The sequence below is a fragment of the Falco rusticolus genome, chromosome Z (assembly GCF_015220075.1).
Source record: "Falco rusticolus isolate bFalRus1 chromosome Z, bFalRus1.pri, whole genome shotgun sequence".
NCBI lineage: Eukaryota > Metazoa > Chordata > Aves > Falconiformes > Falconidae > Falco > Falco rusticolus.
In genome coordinates this window covers 59,516,726-59,533,090 of record NC_051210.1, presented here as the reverse complement: position 1 = coordinate 59,533,090, position 16,365 = coordinate 59,516,726, and the positions used below count along the sequence as shown (strand labels likewise).

The window sequence follows — 16,365 nt, the reverse complement described above, 5'->3', positions numbered from 1 at the left end:
TTTGAATATTTCTGTGTTGGTTTTTATCTTCTCTAGGCTTCTGGGCCCGTGACATAGGCAAGATGATTGGCCTGCAACACCCTCTCATACCTGTTCATCATCAGTATGTTGTGACATCAACTATCCCTGAAGTGAAAGCCCTAAAGACAGAATTACCTGTGATTCGTGACTTAGAAGGATCATATTATCTAAGGCAAGAAAGGGATGGTCTTTTATTTGGACCATATGAAAGTGAGGAGAAGATGAAGCTGCAGGACTCATGGGTAGCAAATGGAGTCCCACCAGGTAATTAAGAACATTACATCTTTAAAATTGATAAGCACTAGCACACATTTTAATGTGTATAAATACCATCCTGTTGTGCTGCCATATGTAACGGAAAATAGAAAATATTTGCAATGCAGGATTGTAATGCAGAAAGTTTTTTTCAAAGAATAGTTGTAATCAATGATAAGAGTGAATAGAAATAAAAAGGTAAAATAAAAAAAACCTACTTGAGATAGGCACAAAATACACATCTATAACATAGTCTTACCCAACTCTCTGAACAGATACTCATGTGTTTTGATTAGATGCAGTCACCAAATCTGTGTTATGTAGCCTTTTGGAACTGAATAGGCATTTTTTTAAGCTACAGTTCTCTCCAGCATACTGACAGAGGCTCTGGATTTCTGTTGTTCCCCCAGAGATAAGGTGGTTGTCTAATAGGAACACAGGTATAGTAAAGATATGTCCTAGATGAAATGCTATGCTCAGATATAAGTGCAAGAGAGCTGTAGTTTTGTATTGCATTTTTGTACAAAAGCATCCTAACTGTGTCATACTGCTGCTTATTTAAAAAAAAATAAAGTAATTGCTGTGTTATATCTAGGCTCCAGCTTTCCATTCACTTCTAGACAGAAAGCTTTAAGTCAATAGTGTTGCTGTTTTAAAAAAACACATCTCCTGAGGAAAAGCAGTCAGCGTTGTTGGGTTTTGGATTGTACTGCTACAGCTTCCTGAACTTACTGCAGTTAAAGTAGTGTGAAGTCCCTCTACAGAATGATGCTCAATAATGCTTAGAGCCCAGAATGAAATGTGAAATATGTCCAGGAATTCACTAAACACCGTGGAAATCATAAGCCAACACAGGCAGTATCTTTCTTCCTCTCCCCAAATTGTTGGCATATTGAGAAAAATAAGTGGGTCTTACTTTCTCCACTTCCTTTCTACTTCATTGTTGTATTTGCATGACCTTAGGGTTAAACAAATATGTATAAAGAACAGTGTAACTGCAGTGACAATAAACTTGATCATTCAGGTAACTAGGGATTTGTGCATGCCATTTTCCTTATGTAGGGTGGCAAAGGCTTGAACATACGCACTGATGAATTCTATATAACTTTGATATGTGTAGATTGCACAACTGTATTTAACATGTAAGTACTTTCAGTGTAATGAAGTTTATAATAAGTGTTGAACGTTTGTGCAGGTTTTGGAAAAGAACTTTTTGAGCCTGATTTAGACAGAATAATGGAGCATATTGAGGCTGCTATGGAAATGGTCCCCATTCTGAAAAAAGCAGACATCGTAAACACAATTGCGGGTCCTATCACCTATTCTCCAGACATTCTTCCTATGGTGGGACCACATCAGGGTGTCAGAAATTACTGGGTAGCTATTGGTTTTGGGTGAGTAAATTCTTCATGACTTTTGACTGTCATATTGTTAAAATGGCAGTCAGCTCAAGCTTTGCACATTTCTATGGTTTTGAGGGTTGTTTTGCACATACTTTATGTAAAATGTAGTTTGAAATAGTCTTAATTACCACTGCCTACATAATAGAAGCTTATCCTTCTCTATTATTTCTTCATAACTCTCCCTATTTTTTCAGGTTGTTTCCTCCTCTTATTCTGGAGGCCAGTATCTGTGACACTTTATGAAGCAGCAAGAAATGGGTGGTACTTGGTACTGTCTGTGCAGCAAGCTGAAATCATAGAAGTGCTGGGTTTTACAATATACTTTCCAGTTCATTTTACGTATTGCTTTGAATTACATTGTATTCAACAGATATTTGGTGTATGCAGAAACTGGTGTCACGGAAGTAGGGCAAGAATGAGTGGTACAGGGAAAACTTTTGGAAGAAGAGTTAAAGGCATACTAAGCAGAAGGCATTGGTACCATACTGGTTGACTGCTCTAGGGATAGGAACACAATAATGGTTCTGACTATTGAAGGTTGAGCTGAAAAATTATATTGCTGGGTGTTGGAGGAAAGCAAATGAAGAGGGTGGTGTGACAAGAGGAATGGGTGTGTTACTGATATCATTCTCCTGCCCATTATGATATTTTCTTTGAATGTGATGTATATCTTATATACTCTGGTAGCACTGAAGTTGGTGGTAAAACTCTAACCGACTTCTACTTAATTGTCTTAGTTTGACCATTGATTCAAGATGGATAGAATGGACTGAATACAATTCCAGGCACATGTTATTGAACACGTTCTGTTTACATTGTTTTTCCAATTGCCTAATTTGCTGTTCAAAATCCAGCTAAGCTTTTTCCAGTTTTCTTTCAATCCAAACTAAACAAACCCTCAGATCATAAGATAAGGCAGTATTACTAACATGCTTTCTGAGGCCCTCAAAATAAAAAGGTTTGGTAATTTTGCAATGGTTCATTGTGAAACGTATTCACCTTTGCTGCTTGGATTTAAAAAAAAAATGTTATCTTTTAGTAACATTTGCAGAACTTATAGTTACAAAAGTGGTTTGCCTAGTCCTTGTTCACCAAGAAGACTTTTTTAAGTTCATTACTCTGCTGCCAGACTTTGGAGTCTGTTTTTCTTCATAGATGCCAACAGGAGCAGAATCAGAGTTCCATATAGGGAATACCGAAGACCAGTGTTACATGTTTCAGTTTCTTTAAACAACTTATTTCAGGAATTTGATTAATCTCTAAATGTTTAGGCACAGATCAAAATTATGTTGTTGTCATGGGATTGCTTTGTCTGCTTTTCAGGGACTTTTGACTGTTCTATGGTACTGGGTCACTGCAGTGTTTCTACGAGTGTTGTAATTTTTTGTGTGCATTAGCAAATCCTTATCTCATAGTCAGCTAGCAGGGACATTGTGACAGAGGACTTAGTGCCGTTAGCTCAGAGATTTTTATTATCTAAAATTAGCAGCTTGCTAGGCATTTTAATGTGCAAAAAAGTTAATAAGTATAGTTAGCAGAGCTTGTAGCACTGTTCATTGTTAAGGTTGCTCAATGCTTTCCATGTTCAGTTACCTATAGCTTTGAAAAAGTTAAAGAGAGTAGGCTAGAATTTTATTCAGTAAAGTTTAAGTCAAACCAGTGTAACCATTCCAAAGAACAAGATTATTGGAAGGTATGTTGTTATTCTGTGTTAAGGTTTTTTGGGTGAAGTCTTTCTTTTGAAAAGCTCTAATCTCCCCATTTTCTGAGAATGAACATAACATTTGGCAGAAGTGACCTTTCTTCCAACGATACAACTTTCTACCATTCCTCACAAAATATGTTCAAGAGGCCTGTTCACAAGCTTTTACGTTACAGCTCATAAACACTGAATAGAGACTCACTAAATCTTGCACTAAGGTTCCTGCATTTTATCTAACATAGGATTATGCAGCCACAGTAGATTTCCTGCAGAAATAGGGTAGAAAAAGTATTAAACCTGGGACTAAGACACTAGAAGAGGAACCATGGTGTGCAGGGACTCATTTCCTAGGAAAAAGGAGTGGAATGAGTCGAAAATTGGTGAGAAGCAAGGACTCATAAGCAAATAAGATACAACAACAGGACAGGGGCAATGGGGAACATAATCTGGCAGGGAATGGAAGGAGAGAAGAAAAACAGGTAAGGGCAGTTCACGTTCATTAAGGAAATTTTCTCTGAATCCTCATAATGAAGACTGAGGTTCCTAAACTGTACCACTCTTTACAGCTGCTTACAATATCCTATCCCTGCATAGCATGTGTTTCATTTCTGTGTAGCAGAACTGTAGTGGGTATATTAATACAATCAGCTTTCCATTACCTGAGGTAATAAGGGATTCAAGTACCCTGCATAATTAAAATCTCTGATAACGTAGGCCCAACTAGGAGCACCAAAATCAACTGGTTGTACAGAGTCTGTGCTGCAAAGCTCTGCAGAGTGCAGAGACCATTCAGCGCAGATGCTGCACCTGTAGTAGCAACTTCGTGTTGCAAAGCAGCTTCCCAAGCTGTCTTGCCCCTGGAGTTACCCTGCCATCAGCTCAGCAGTCTTCAGCTGAAGCTAAAAAACTTAATTGCACTTGGTCTGCCACTACCCAGAGTCATGCAGTGGTGCCTGTGCTGTGCTCCCCTGTGACTTTGGCTGCAGTGAATGGTGCAGGGAGACTTAGACTGGCTAAAACTTCTTCTGAAGCTGTTCTTGAAGGCATCATAGCCATGGTCACAAAACTTGTACCTGTGAATAACTAAGAGTTGTCTAATTAAATTAACACCAGTAATGGCTAACTCTTCAGTAGTACTTGCAGAGTGGCAGTTTAAAAGCACTCATCCAAACTGCACCAGCTGTGGTGATAGATGCTTGTGGCTGAGAGTCTGAAGATTTGTGCTGAACAGCCTAAAGGAAAGTGTTTGGCAGAATGACTTCATGTACTCAGCTGTTAGATATTTCTGTTTTATTTAAATAAATAAACAAATTATGGATAAACCCCCACTATATCAAAGCAATCTCATGAATATTATGAAGTCAGGCATTCTACAAGTGCCACAACTAAATAGTCTGTGTAACCTGAATTCATTCATCTTATGCATATGCATTAGCATTAAATGTTTACTTCATTTTTTCCCCATAAGATCCTTGCCCATTTAACTGAAGACATAGAATTCAGAGTGAAAGTTGACAAAGTAATTCTTTTTAGCTTCACTGTTCCATTTGAGTGTCTGTGATTTAATTGCTGCATGCCAACCTAAACGTGGTTTTGGACAGACTTACTAGTTCTTCAAGGACTTTTCTGTTGTGCTTATTGGAGCATTTCACAAATAACTAAGTATTTATTTTCATGTCTTCCCTACACAGAAAGCTATTTTGACACTTTTTTGTTTATTCATGGCAAACTGATTCACAGAGGCTTTAAATAACTTGGTATTAATAATTATTTGTGATTAAGCATTTCAGTGTCAAATCTGAGATGTCTATAATCTAGCATTACATGGTACTGTTTGGTCATATGTAGACTGAGTAGTGACATACACATATGGCAGCACAACAAAGTTCCTTGTCCCCAGTTGTTCAATTCTAGTACCCCACAGAAGCGCATTTCACACACAGCTTTTTCCCGGTGGATGTCAAGATGTCAAGCATTTTGAAAGTTAGAGTTATGTACACAATGTTTAAGTAAGAAAACCTCAGATCTGTCACTTCATAACTTTTGAGCATCTACCTGTGCTGTCTGGTGTGCTTCCTTATAATGTAGGTTTCTAACGAGATCTCTACAGTGTGATCCTTCACACACTCGTTATGTAGAAACAGGACAGGCTTTTGCTACAGACTGGTAACAGAAAATTTCTACATGTTTATTTTTTTAGCATAAGCTTTCTGGAATGAGCTGTCTTTGTAGTTGTAGTGAACAGAGAAGGTAATTCAGGTGAGAAAAGGCAGCTTTCAAACTCTAGCACCACCACAAGTCTTCTAGTTTTATCCCCAGTTCCTCTACATACCCAGATTTTCTGTGGAGCAATATAAAAAGCACTGGGGGTATTTCAACTTCATTAAAGCTGTCTCAGTAGTGTTGTATCCTGACTGTTGCTGCTGTTGCTCTTGTCGCTGTAATGTAAATACTTGCTGTAGCTGCCGGAATGTCTCAGTCTGGTTTTCAAATCTGAGTCTGGTTTAGTCAAACCTGATGGAATAAGAAGTTTTCTAGGACTAGAAAGTGTATTTCATGGGTATCAGAAGTTTGAGAGCCTTCTTTAGTGTTAATTGTTAAAGATTTATAATGTCCCTGGAAAAGACTGCTAAATTCTGAACTTCAGGGAAAGAAAGAGCTTGCTGTAATCTTAAGCACCCCAACTGTGTATTACCAATGACATTCTGCTGCTGACAGTGGTACAGTAGAAGTATCTGCCAGGAAAGTATGTAATCTTGGAAAACAAGACAAAACAGAACAAATGAACAAACACATAAAAACCAGAGAAAAAAATAAAATACTTCAGGGGGTGTATTAGTAGTATATGCTAGTACTGATTTTTAGAACAACAAAAAAGACTTGGCATTGCAGGACTTTTTTTTGTTTTTAAGATATGGCATTATACATGCTGGTGGCATAGGAAAGTACCTCAGTGACTGGATTCTTGAGGGGGAGCCTCCATTTGACCTGATAGAATTAGATCCCAACCGCTATGGAAAATGGACCACCACAGAATACACAGCAGCCAAAGCAAGAGAATCTTATGGTTTTAATAACATTGGTAAGAAGGTATTTTTTAAAATACATTTATATCCTAAAAATGGATTCTAACAAAGCCTGCCTCTATATTTCTCTCTTTATATACATGTATTCTATCTTGAGGATGATCTTAGTATGCCATTTGTTTTGGTTTGTTTTTTCTTTTCCCCTGCAGTTGGTTACCCCAAAGAAGAAAGGTTTGCTGGGAGACCAACAGAGAGAACCAGTGGGCTGTATGATTTGCTGAAGTCTAAGTGTTCAATGGGATTTCATGCAGGATGGGAGCAACCTCATTGGTTCTACAAACCTGGAGATGAGACTGGATACAAGTAAATGAAAGATCACTTCGCCCCCACCTCCCCCACCCCACCCCTCAAAATTGCCATGACAGCAAGGGCCCGATGAGTTTAAATTCAATAAGAAACACACATTTCTCATTTATTTTGGCTAAAGGTATCTATGAGGTACATCTTCCATTCTTCTTTTTCTGTAGTTTAGAATACATTTCATTCTTAATGCAGACATTTCAAAACACATTGAGCTATCCTGTAACTCTTATAGGCTTCCAGTATCAGGGAGCAGCCTAGCTCAAGGAAGAGATTAAAGAACTATTTGTTAATCACAAAATTGTATTTTTCTCCCTTTCTCATTATATCAGCAGCACTGTATAATGGTTTCATGAAAAACCTTATTCCTCTCTCTATAGTTCTCAGGAAAGGAGAAGCACAATCCTCTTCCCCTCTTCCCCTCTTCCCTGTGCGCTCCCCCCAGCTCATCTATTTACCTGCTTGCATTAGGGAGCATCATCCAGCAAATGAATGTTTTCTACAGGGATACTGGAGTCCCAGTCTAAGTGAAGCTCATAAAGGAATGAAGAGACACACTTTGCTGTTCAGAAATAAAGCCCTTGACACCTTAAACTCAAATAAATGATTTGGCAACAAATCATGCAGTAAATTCACACATGACAGACTACTACTTCTAACATTTGAACAGTTCACAGTTTATTGTACAAAATGGTTGATAAAATGTCAACCCATATCTTTCTCTGTTGTTTAAGGATTTTAATAATTAAGCTATGTTAGACCAAGGAAAATATTGGGTAAGCTACCTACAATTAGGGATGTCTATCTCTTTTGAGTGATTATTAAACTGAAGAAACTGAAGACTACATTTTGCTGCAAAGAGCACAGAATTCCAAAATTGTGTTTTATGTGTCTAAATGCTCTGTTTCAGACCCAGTTTTCGGCGCACAAATTGGTTTGACCCTGTGGGTCGCGAGTATAAACAGGTTATGGAAAAAGTCGGTGTGATTGACCTGTCTCCATTTGGCAAGTTTAAAGTAAAAGGCACAGATTCTGTTAAGCTGCTGGATCATCTATTTGCAAATGTTGTTCCAAAGGTAAATGGGACAGTGATAACTGTTTTAATGTAGGATTTAGACAAACAAGATCTGTTTCAGAAATGGAAAATGAAGCATAATATCATTGCCATATCTTTCAGGTAGTGAACAGATCCTTTAGAGAAATTGCTGTGTCAGGAGACGTATTTTACTCAGTTAAGAGCATGAGCAGTGGAGTTTATACTGAGCAACCTGAAGCAGAAGTACCTTTAGACACAGATCATTGAATCATAGAAGGTTGAAGTTGGAAGGGACCTTTGGAGGTCATCTTGTCCAAGCCCCTGTTCAAACAGTTCACTTGGAGCTCATTGCTGAGGACTGTGTCCGGGTAGCTTTTGACTGGCTTCTGACTGTCTCCAAGAATGGAGATTCTACCAGCTTTCTGGGCAACCTGTTCCTGTGCTCAGCCACCTTTACAGTAAAAAAGTGTTTCCATATGTTCAGAGAGAACCTCTTGTGTTTCAAATCTTTGTCTAAAGAAGTCTAAGTGAATCTCAGCTGGAATTCTTTTACAGTAGTAAATAGTAGAATGGTGTGGTAGCTGCCCGCCTACAACTGTGCTGTACTGTGGCAGCCTGAGGCAGCAGCACAGAGAAGTGAAAGGTGCTTTTGCCTGACCATAGCTGGATGTTGTATTCTTCCTGGTTGCCCAAGGGAACAGATTTGTCGGGTTTTTTTCTGATTGACCCATGCTTGTTTTCCACCCCCACATACTGACTCTATTTTATAGCTGGCTTCCGGGAGCAGGCAGGGTTGCAAATATTCAGGATATTCAGCTTTCAGCTCCCACCTGTCCTTTCTCCACAAGTGTGGCTGCTCACAGATCTTCAGGATATGATCCTGTTCTCAGAAATGGCATATTGTGACAAAGTACCCCAGGAATCTTGTTCTTGGTCCTCAGTTTATGGTAGTGCTCTATGAGTCCCTTTATCTTCCTGCTTTGTCAGCCACTCTCATGTAGTGCCTTTAACCTCAGAGATACACCTCTAGCAAGCAGATTGCTCCTTTCTGAAGTGCTACCAACATGGGGTTTGCTCATTTCAGCACAGACTTTCATTAAGATTTTGTTGTAGATGGTGGTTGTAGCTGCTTCAGATGCCAGCATGGGGAAACAGAAGGAAACAATTAATTGCACTGAGACTATAGTTATGAAGGTAGGTGACTTCTTAGAGGTCAAAGCCAACTGGATGGAAAGGCTGTACACAAGGATTCTATCCTATAGTTTTAGGAGAAAGAGGAACCTGAATTGCCATATAGTCATATGTTTTGGTTGATACTTTTTGACAGCAATACAGATTGAAAGTTTATCTTCTTTCTGGCTTGAGGTACAGGTGGGGTAACTGTGTCATCAGTGGGCATGGATAATGCTGAATGCGTTTGTGTGGCAGACGAGGGGAAGCAAAAGTGAATGGGAAATTATGAGAACAAAGCAAGTGCTTTCTGTGGAATTTAATCAGTGTTGCTAGGGAGAAAAAGAAAGCTAGATGGCAAAGTAGAAGGAACAGTTTATGAGTCCACTTTAAAATCCAGCATTCACAACAGTTGGTTATTTAAGCTGTCTGATTTTTGGTACCATTCATGCTTGTTTGCATCATAGAATAGTTCGGTGAAGTTACTGGAGATATATTTGTATCATAACTAGGTTGAGTGTGACTAGCATCAGATCCTGAAAATTCAACTATTTGCCTGTAACATGCCAGTAACTATATTAATGTAATATGACCTTGCAGAAGAATGTTAACATCTGCAATAAATTTCCTTTTTCCATTTGTTGTCTGGAATCTGGGCACTGGCTGGGTGATTGACAAGGTTCCTTGTGAAAGCAGAATGAAATAAGAGAGATAAAATTCTGCCTCTGGAACCAGACCAGAACAACAGCTATGGCACATTCATATTTCTGTTTCTATAGATGATATCTGTATGAATATGTATGTGTTTTATGGCCACAGCTAAGTGACTGTTATTTGAAATTTTGCCTCTAGAGATCATGTTTTTGCACAGAGCCTGATACAAATATACAGAGATGTAGATTCATAGTTAGCAACTACATAAAATATAAAAGTAGACATAAAGTAGGGCCACGAAAGCATAAGTCAACGCAGTATGTCTTTCTTTAAAGTAAGAGGCAAAGTATATGTTATAATTTTAGGATCTGAAAGCCTTATTCACATGATTCAAAAAGAATATTTATGTCAATAAGACACATAGAACTTTTTACTCTGATGATCAGAGTACAAATTAAAATTGGTTGAATTTGCATTGAAAATGCGTTCTTAAATCAAATGTGGCTTAAGAACACCTTGTCTAGTATGCAATTAACATACATTTATGAAGGTCTTGCTTTATCTTATTTCAAAATTTCAAATTTTTCCATAAAGAAAAATATGAGGTTTCCACTGTAAAGCTTAAGCTTGGCCAATAGTGTACCTACCCACTCCTATTTTGGCACAGCAGAAGAAACATAAAAAAAATGTTTTTTCAAGTGAAGACGTATTTCCATACATTTCATAATGTTTAAGAATTCAAAAGTGTTATTGTGCATTCTTAATAATTGCAAGTTTTACTCTGTAGGTAGGTTCAACAAATATAAGCCATATGTTAACACCGAGAGGAAAAGTTTATGCTGAGCTAACAGTCTCTCAACTGTATCCTGGAGAGTTTATGCTTGTGACTGGCTCAGGGTCAGAACTCCATGATCTGAGGTTAGTTTATTTTTGATACAGTAAATACGTAGTGCTATACAGTCACATGAATATAGAAACCCTTTTACTAAGTGCCAAATTCTTAATTGTTACTCAACAAACCTTTCACTAAGTTCACAAGAATTCTACTGATTTGTTGATTTTGGTTTCTTAGAAACTTGGTTGATTTGAATCCTGAAGTATAAGCAGTTGGATATTGGATTATTGCTGATGTAAAAAGATGGAGAATTTACTGATATTTATGTAATATGCTTTGATGGAAGTTCTTGTTTTGTTGAACCTGTTTGTGTTTGGCATCATATGATGGAATGCAGAGTGGTTGTTCCTTTCTAGTGTTTTCTCTTACGCAAAAAAGAAAATTGGCTTTAAACACGATGACCCCAGAGGCACTGACCTGGCCAATACAGATGGGTGATGCAGCCTTCCTGATAATGTGATAATGTCTTCTACTTTGGGCTTTGGGGTCACAAAGAGAAGAAACAACAGAAAGAAAGGAAGAAGCAGTTCCAGGGTCACTTCATTAAAATGTTTTTCATAGATGAGCATTGGATGTAACATTTCTAGTGCTATTAGTGACTGTACATACATACTAAGAAAAAGAATTTTTCTTACTGGAGATTGCTGACAAATCCATTATTCAAAATGAGTCAACACATAAAAGACTGACATTTGCTACCCCAACACACGATGAATAATAGTAGGACCATTGGTACATTCAGGAACCAAATGGCAGAACCAGATCTAATGCATTTACTTCTGCAGGATTTCTGCAGTCCTGTTTGGTACTGCCCTGTGCCTGAGACGATTTAACATTGCTTAACAAAGTAGTACTTCATAACATTTTTAAATATACTAATTTCATTTATTTTATGAGCTTCCTGAAAGACAATATGCAGCTGAAGTTTTTGATTAAATCAAAACTGAACTTCCTGCTAATACTTTAAATACTGCATTCTGGAGGGAACAAATCTTGTACATATCTGTTGACATAGGATTATTTGGAGACATCTTATGTTCATTGTGTTTATTGCTTACTCTTTTTGTGTTATTGCTTACTCTTTTTGTACATTGACTTTTTATTAACACATTCTGGATCCAAAGGCAAATCTGTCTTCAGTCCTATGAGATCACTTCTTTCTCTTAGGTTGAAAATACTGTTTCACCGATTTAAGTTCTCTCCTATCCCAGATGCTTAAGTTCCTGTATTGGTATCTCAGGAGGAAACTGTTTAACATCAACAATGGATTTGATTATCTAATGTAGCACATAGTTCAATTGGTTTTAGGGAGGTGTGGAAGTGGGAGCTTATGTGAAGATGAACACAACAAACTATTTCTTTCTAAATTTTATTTAAATGAGTTATTTTTCATTAAAAAATTAACATCAGTGTTGTGTTTTACATGCAGATGGGTAGAAGAGCAAGTGATGAGAGGTGGATACAAAGTTGAAATAGAAAACATGACAGATGAGATGGGAGTACTAGGTGTCGCAGGTCCATATGCCCGACAGGTCCTCCAGAAGTTGACAAGTGAGGATCTGAGTGACAGTTCATTTAAGTTTCTCCAGTCTAGACATCTGAAACTTTCTCATATTGCCGTTACTGCCATTAGAATATCATACACAGGTAAGCAATAGCGAAAACAAGCTTTTAAGGAAAGAGACAACTAATAAAATAGTGTAACTAAAGTTATGTTGAAAAATAAATCTCATCATGTATTCATAAGCAACAGGTCCATTACATGTTATATATAAATGTGTGAGGAAACACAGTACATTGATTTTCAAATGTGATGTGGTCAGGGTCTGTGCTGAGTTTTCCAAGACTTTTTTCTCTGGAGTACCCTATAGTGTAAATATTTATTTTTCAGAACAAAAGGCCAGTTCTGATAACCTCTGTGGTATTTGCTGCAAAACCAACGTCAAGAATTGTTTTTGGATTACCATATATTAGTGTTTGTCACGTGCCTTGAAAATGTAACACTATAGTGCTGAGTGTTTGTTTTTCTCAGCTACTTTTTATTTTTTTCTCTTAATGCCCATCTCTACTGCAACAGACTGAATTCAGAGCATTCTGAAGCAACTGAAGACCTTGTAATTCATATTCTCTTTCTATTGTACTAAATATGATACAATACATTAATTTTATGCTTATTTACAATTAGTTACATTTGCTGTTCGCTTGCCAAGTCATCATGTTTATAGAACCATAGAATCATTTAGGTTGGAGAAGACCTTTAAAATCAAGTCTAACTGTTAATGTAGCACTGCCAAGTCCAAGTCCCATGCCCTTAAGCTTCATCTTTCATTGTGACTTTGTTACATGACTTCTCTTAACCCTTATTCTGATCCTTCCCCCTGCCACTCCCCTGAGATTTCAGTTAACAGTTTAAATTAGGGTAATAGTACCACTGTTTAAAATCTAGGGCACGAATCCTCTGGTGGTTCTTTTAGGGAATTGGACTCACTATATGATTGCAGAATTGACCCTAGAATGTGAGTTAACACTTACAGCATTGATCCTTGCTTTTTACCAAGGATAGGACTGTATTTATTAGGATTGTTTCATTGTTGAGCTGATGAAACCGTTAATCTTGTTTGTGTAACAGGTGAATTGGGCTGGGAGCTCTATCATAGGAAAGAAGATTCTGTAGCTCTTTACAGTGCAATCATGGAAGCTGGCCAAAAAGAGGGAATTGACAACTTTGGAACATATGCTTTGAATGCTTTAAGGCTGGAAAAGGGTTTCCGAGCCTGGGGGGCAGAGGTCAGGAAATGCAACTTCTTCATTATTATTATTTCTGGTTTGGTTTTTTTAATTATTTTATTTTATTTCATTATGACTATACATCTTTTAATCAGAGTTAGCACAGATAGTATTTATTCCAGTTTCTCAATATAGCATGGAAAAATTTACCTTGAGCAGGAAAAGCTGCTATAATTCGGAACAGTGTTTTTTCTAAATAAAAATAGCTAGCATACTGCATTACACTGCTGGGAAAGAGACACTTACTTTGATTCACTGATGTCTTTTCCTCTTGTGTATAACGAAATTATAAGGGTTTTACTAAGCTCTAGTGTTTTGTAATCAATGGTTTGGCTAATATATTCTGAAAATATTTTATTTTGGTAATAACTATGTCATGAGAGACCAATTATTCAGGCTTCATAGTGTGTTTGGAACTTTTTCATTTCCTGTTAGCTTGTTTCTGCTGAATTTGCACATTCACAATAAGGAATTACTCAGAGGGGCTATACAATTTAGGGAAAATCAGTATAATTTTTTGCTTACCTGAAATTCTTCTTGATTCCTTTGGAAAATGAAAGAACTCAGGAAGGTGAAGTGGTGAGCATTTAGGAGTCCTTTTTGTTTGCCCTGTGATAATTATTTTCATTTGTGCTTCAAATGCTGCCTAACAAATCATTCCCCCTACACCTAATGGGAAGGTGGTGAATAAAATTGGGTTTGTGTTGTATTTTCGTCTTCAGCTAAGACATTCTGCTGTGTTGCAATTGATGTGCATACCTCAGTTATTCAGTCTTCTGCAGGTTCCATTCTGCTTTGATGAAAAATCCTGTTTCTTACTGAAATATGTATTTATTTTGTATATTGAAACTTAGATGAATGATTTACATACCTATACTTTATATTAGGCAAAATAGTAGGTATTCTGTTGAAATCACATATTGGAAGCTTGCAGTGTATTCAAATGGAAGTTGCATATACGCAATGTGGAAGACATAAAATGCCCCGACCCAAAAGCTGTGGTGGTCCATCGTGTATGGATCGTGAATTTATATTTTTTAACAGATGAACTGTGACACTAATCCCTTGGAAGCTGGACTGGAATACTTTGTAAAGCTAAACAAGGTATGTATTATTATTTTCAAAGTGTTTATTATGTCCAAGGTTATTTGTTTAAGTGTTTGAAAAGGAAAATGTCATTATCTGTAAAATAAAATAGGTTTAGAAAATGAACTGAGCAAGTAAATAATATTTATAATTATATGAATAATTACTTTATAAATACTGATTTGTTTAATGAAATGTTTTGCGTTTTCCCATGTTTCTTGCTAATAAAATTATACATTAGATCAGGAAGTTGCAAATACTAAATGTTGTCTGCATGAAAAATAACTCTTTGACATTTTTTTAAGATAAATTGAGTTGTGCTTTTGTAAACATATAGTATCTGTATACAAGCTGAACAAGCCAGTGTATATAGTAAAAATGTTTTACCTGCTTCTTCTTGTTAAAGGAGTTGTCTGTAGTATCATTTTCCCCAGCTACCGCTCTACCACAGCAATTACGGAAAAACAATAGATTTTTTTAGAAGAACTGCTGACTGACAACTTAAATATAAGTCAAATATAAGTTAAATTAAGGTATTGGTTATAAAAATAATTAGTTGTTCACAGAATTTCTGAAGAGGTCCTTTGCTCATAACTTGTTCATGCCTGATTGGAAGTTTAGAGAATGGGAATAGTTTAACTTAAATGTGCAGTAAAAATGAAACTGTGTTATTCTATCTCTTTTTATAAGCATCCTCATTTTCTTATATTAATATTTTATCAAATCACACTCTGTGGTCATCTAATAGATAAAGAACTCACTTGTAATTCTCTTTTCTGGTCCAAATGAATCCCAGACTAAATGCCCAAACTGTAAAGTTGAGTATCTTTCCGCTAAACTTGGTGAAATCATTTCTTGTGCAGCTTTAATGCCATCTGTTGCTACCAGTTGGCCCATCAACTCAAACAGCAGCTGCCTGCACAGTGGATGTGAAGTTTCTAATGTAGAAAATTGGGTCCTAGGTGTTTCAAGTTGGGTGCTCTAAATGAGGGGTTATTTCTAACTTAATCTTTTGCCTCAGTTTTTCACCTGAGTAAAATCAAGTGAGAACATTTTTACATGAGGGAGATCAAGAAGAAAAATTAATGTTTGTGAAACATTTCATCTTTACAATCATGTAATGTGATACAGGGACAAACTTTGTTCTTATGTATGTTCCCTTTATACCTGAAATGGTAATAAATCAGATAATAAATGACCCTTGATATTTTTTGCCATGTTATGTGGAGACGCAGTGGAACTGATAAAAAGAATACCAAACTTTAGGTGACAGCTTCAAATAAACAACAAATCTTAAACTTTGGGTAGGCAAGAATTATGGAGTCATGTTAATCCTAAAAGGATGCTTATATCTTTATGAGACAATTTCGCAGACCATAACAGGGTCAAGCCCAGGAAGATGCTTTTTCTCTCCAACTGTTGAACCTGTCTATAGATGTTAAATAGTTCTTCAGCCTATGCAGGATTGAGGCAAGGTGCTCCCAGGGATGTGAATGGCAGTTCCTACATGTAGTAGAGTTGCAGCTGTCTCCATTGGGTAATGTAATATTGCTCTAATCAGAGTAAGTGACACACAGAAGGGAAATACAGAATCTTACAGAACAGGATTGTGTTCTATTTACTTATCAAGGACTTTCCTGTCTTGAGGAAAGTATTAGCAGGATTGCAGGGGATTGCAATAAAAAATGTTACTATTACTATTCTTTCCACTTCCATTTGATGCATGGTTGTTTTCTTGGGGGTTTGGTTGGTTGTTTTTTTTCTTCCTTTTTAGTATAAGCAGGAAAGTAGCCATAAGCAGAGGAAGCTGTTGCTTGCCAAGATGTCCATGCAGAATATGTGAAGGTAGTAAGGTGATGAAGCGCTTGGTTCTTTATTGCTCCTCACACTTCTCTGAATGGTTGAAATGCAGGGTTGGAACAGCTTTCTGGAGCATTTCCTACTCACAGTGTAGACAAATGGACATAGAA

At 37.0% G+C, this 16,365-nt stretch overlaps 1 protein-coding gene across 1 annotated transcript in view; it reads left to right on the top strand.

Moving 5' to 3' along the window:
- Positions 1 to 16,365, top strand: part of DMGDH (dimethylglycine dehydrogenase) — a 45,637-nt gene that overhangs the window by 17,767 nt on the left and 11,505 nt on the right. The window contains exons 6-14 of the mRNA XM_037372779.1: positions 37 to 285; positions 1,472 to 1,670; positions 6,294 to 6,463; positions 6,617 to 6,770; positions 7,678 to 7,843; positions 10,415 to 10,545; positions 11,952 to 12,169; positions 13,152 to 13,309; positions 14,354 to 14,413. Of these exons, the coding sequence (XP_037228676.1) occupies positions 37 to 285; positions 1,472 to 1,670; positions 6,294 to 6,463; positions 6,617 to 6,770; positions 7,678 to 7,843; positions 10,415 to 10,545; positions 11,952 to 12,169; positions 13,152 to 13,309; positions 14,354 to 14,413 (1,505 nt within the window). The remainder of the gene's footprint in view (positions 1 to 36; positions 286 to 1,471; positions 1,671 to 6,293; positions 6,464 to 6,616; positions 6,771 to 7,677; positions 7,844 to 10,414; positions 10,546 to 11,951; positions 12,170 to 13,151; positions 13,310 to 14,353; positions 14,414 to 16,365) is intronic.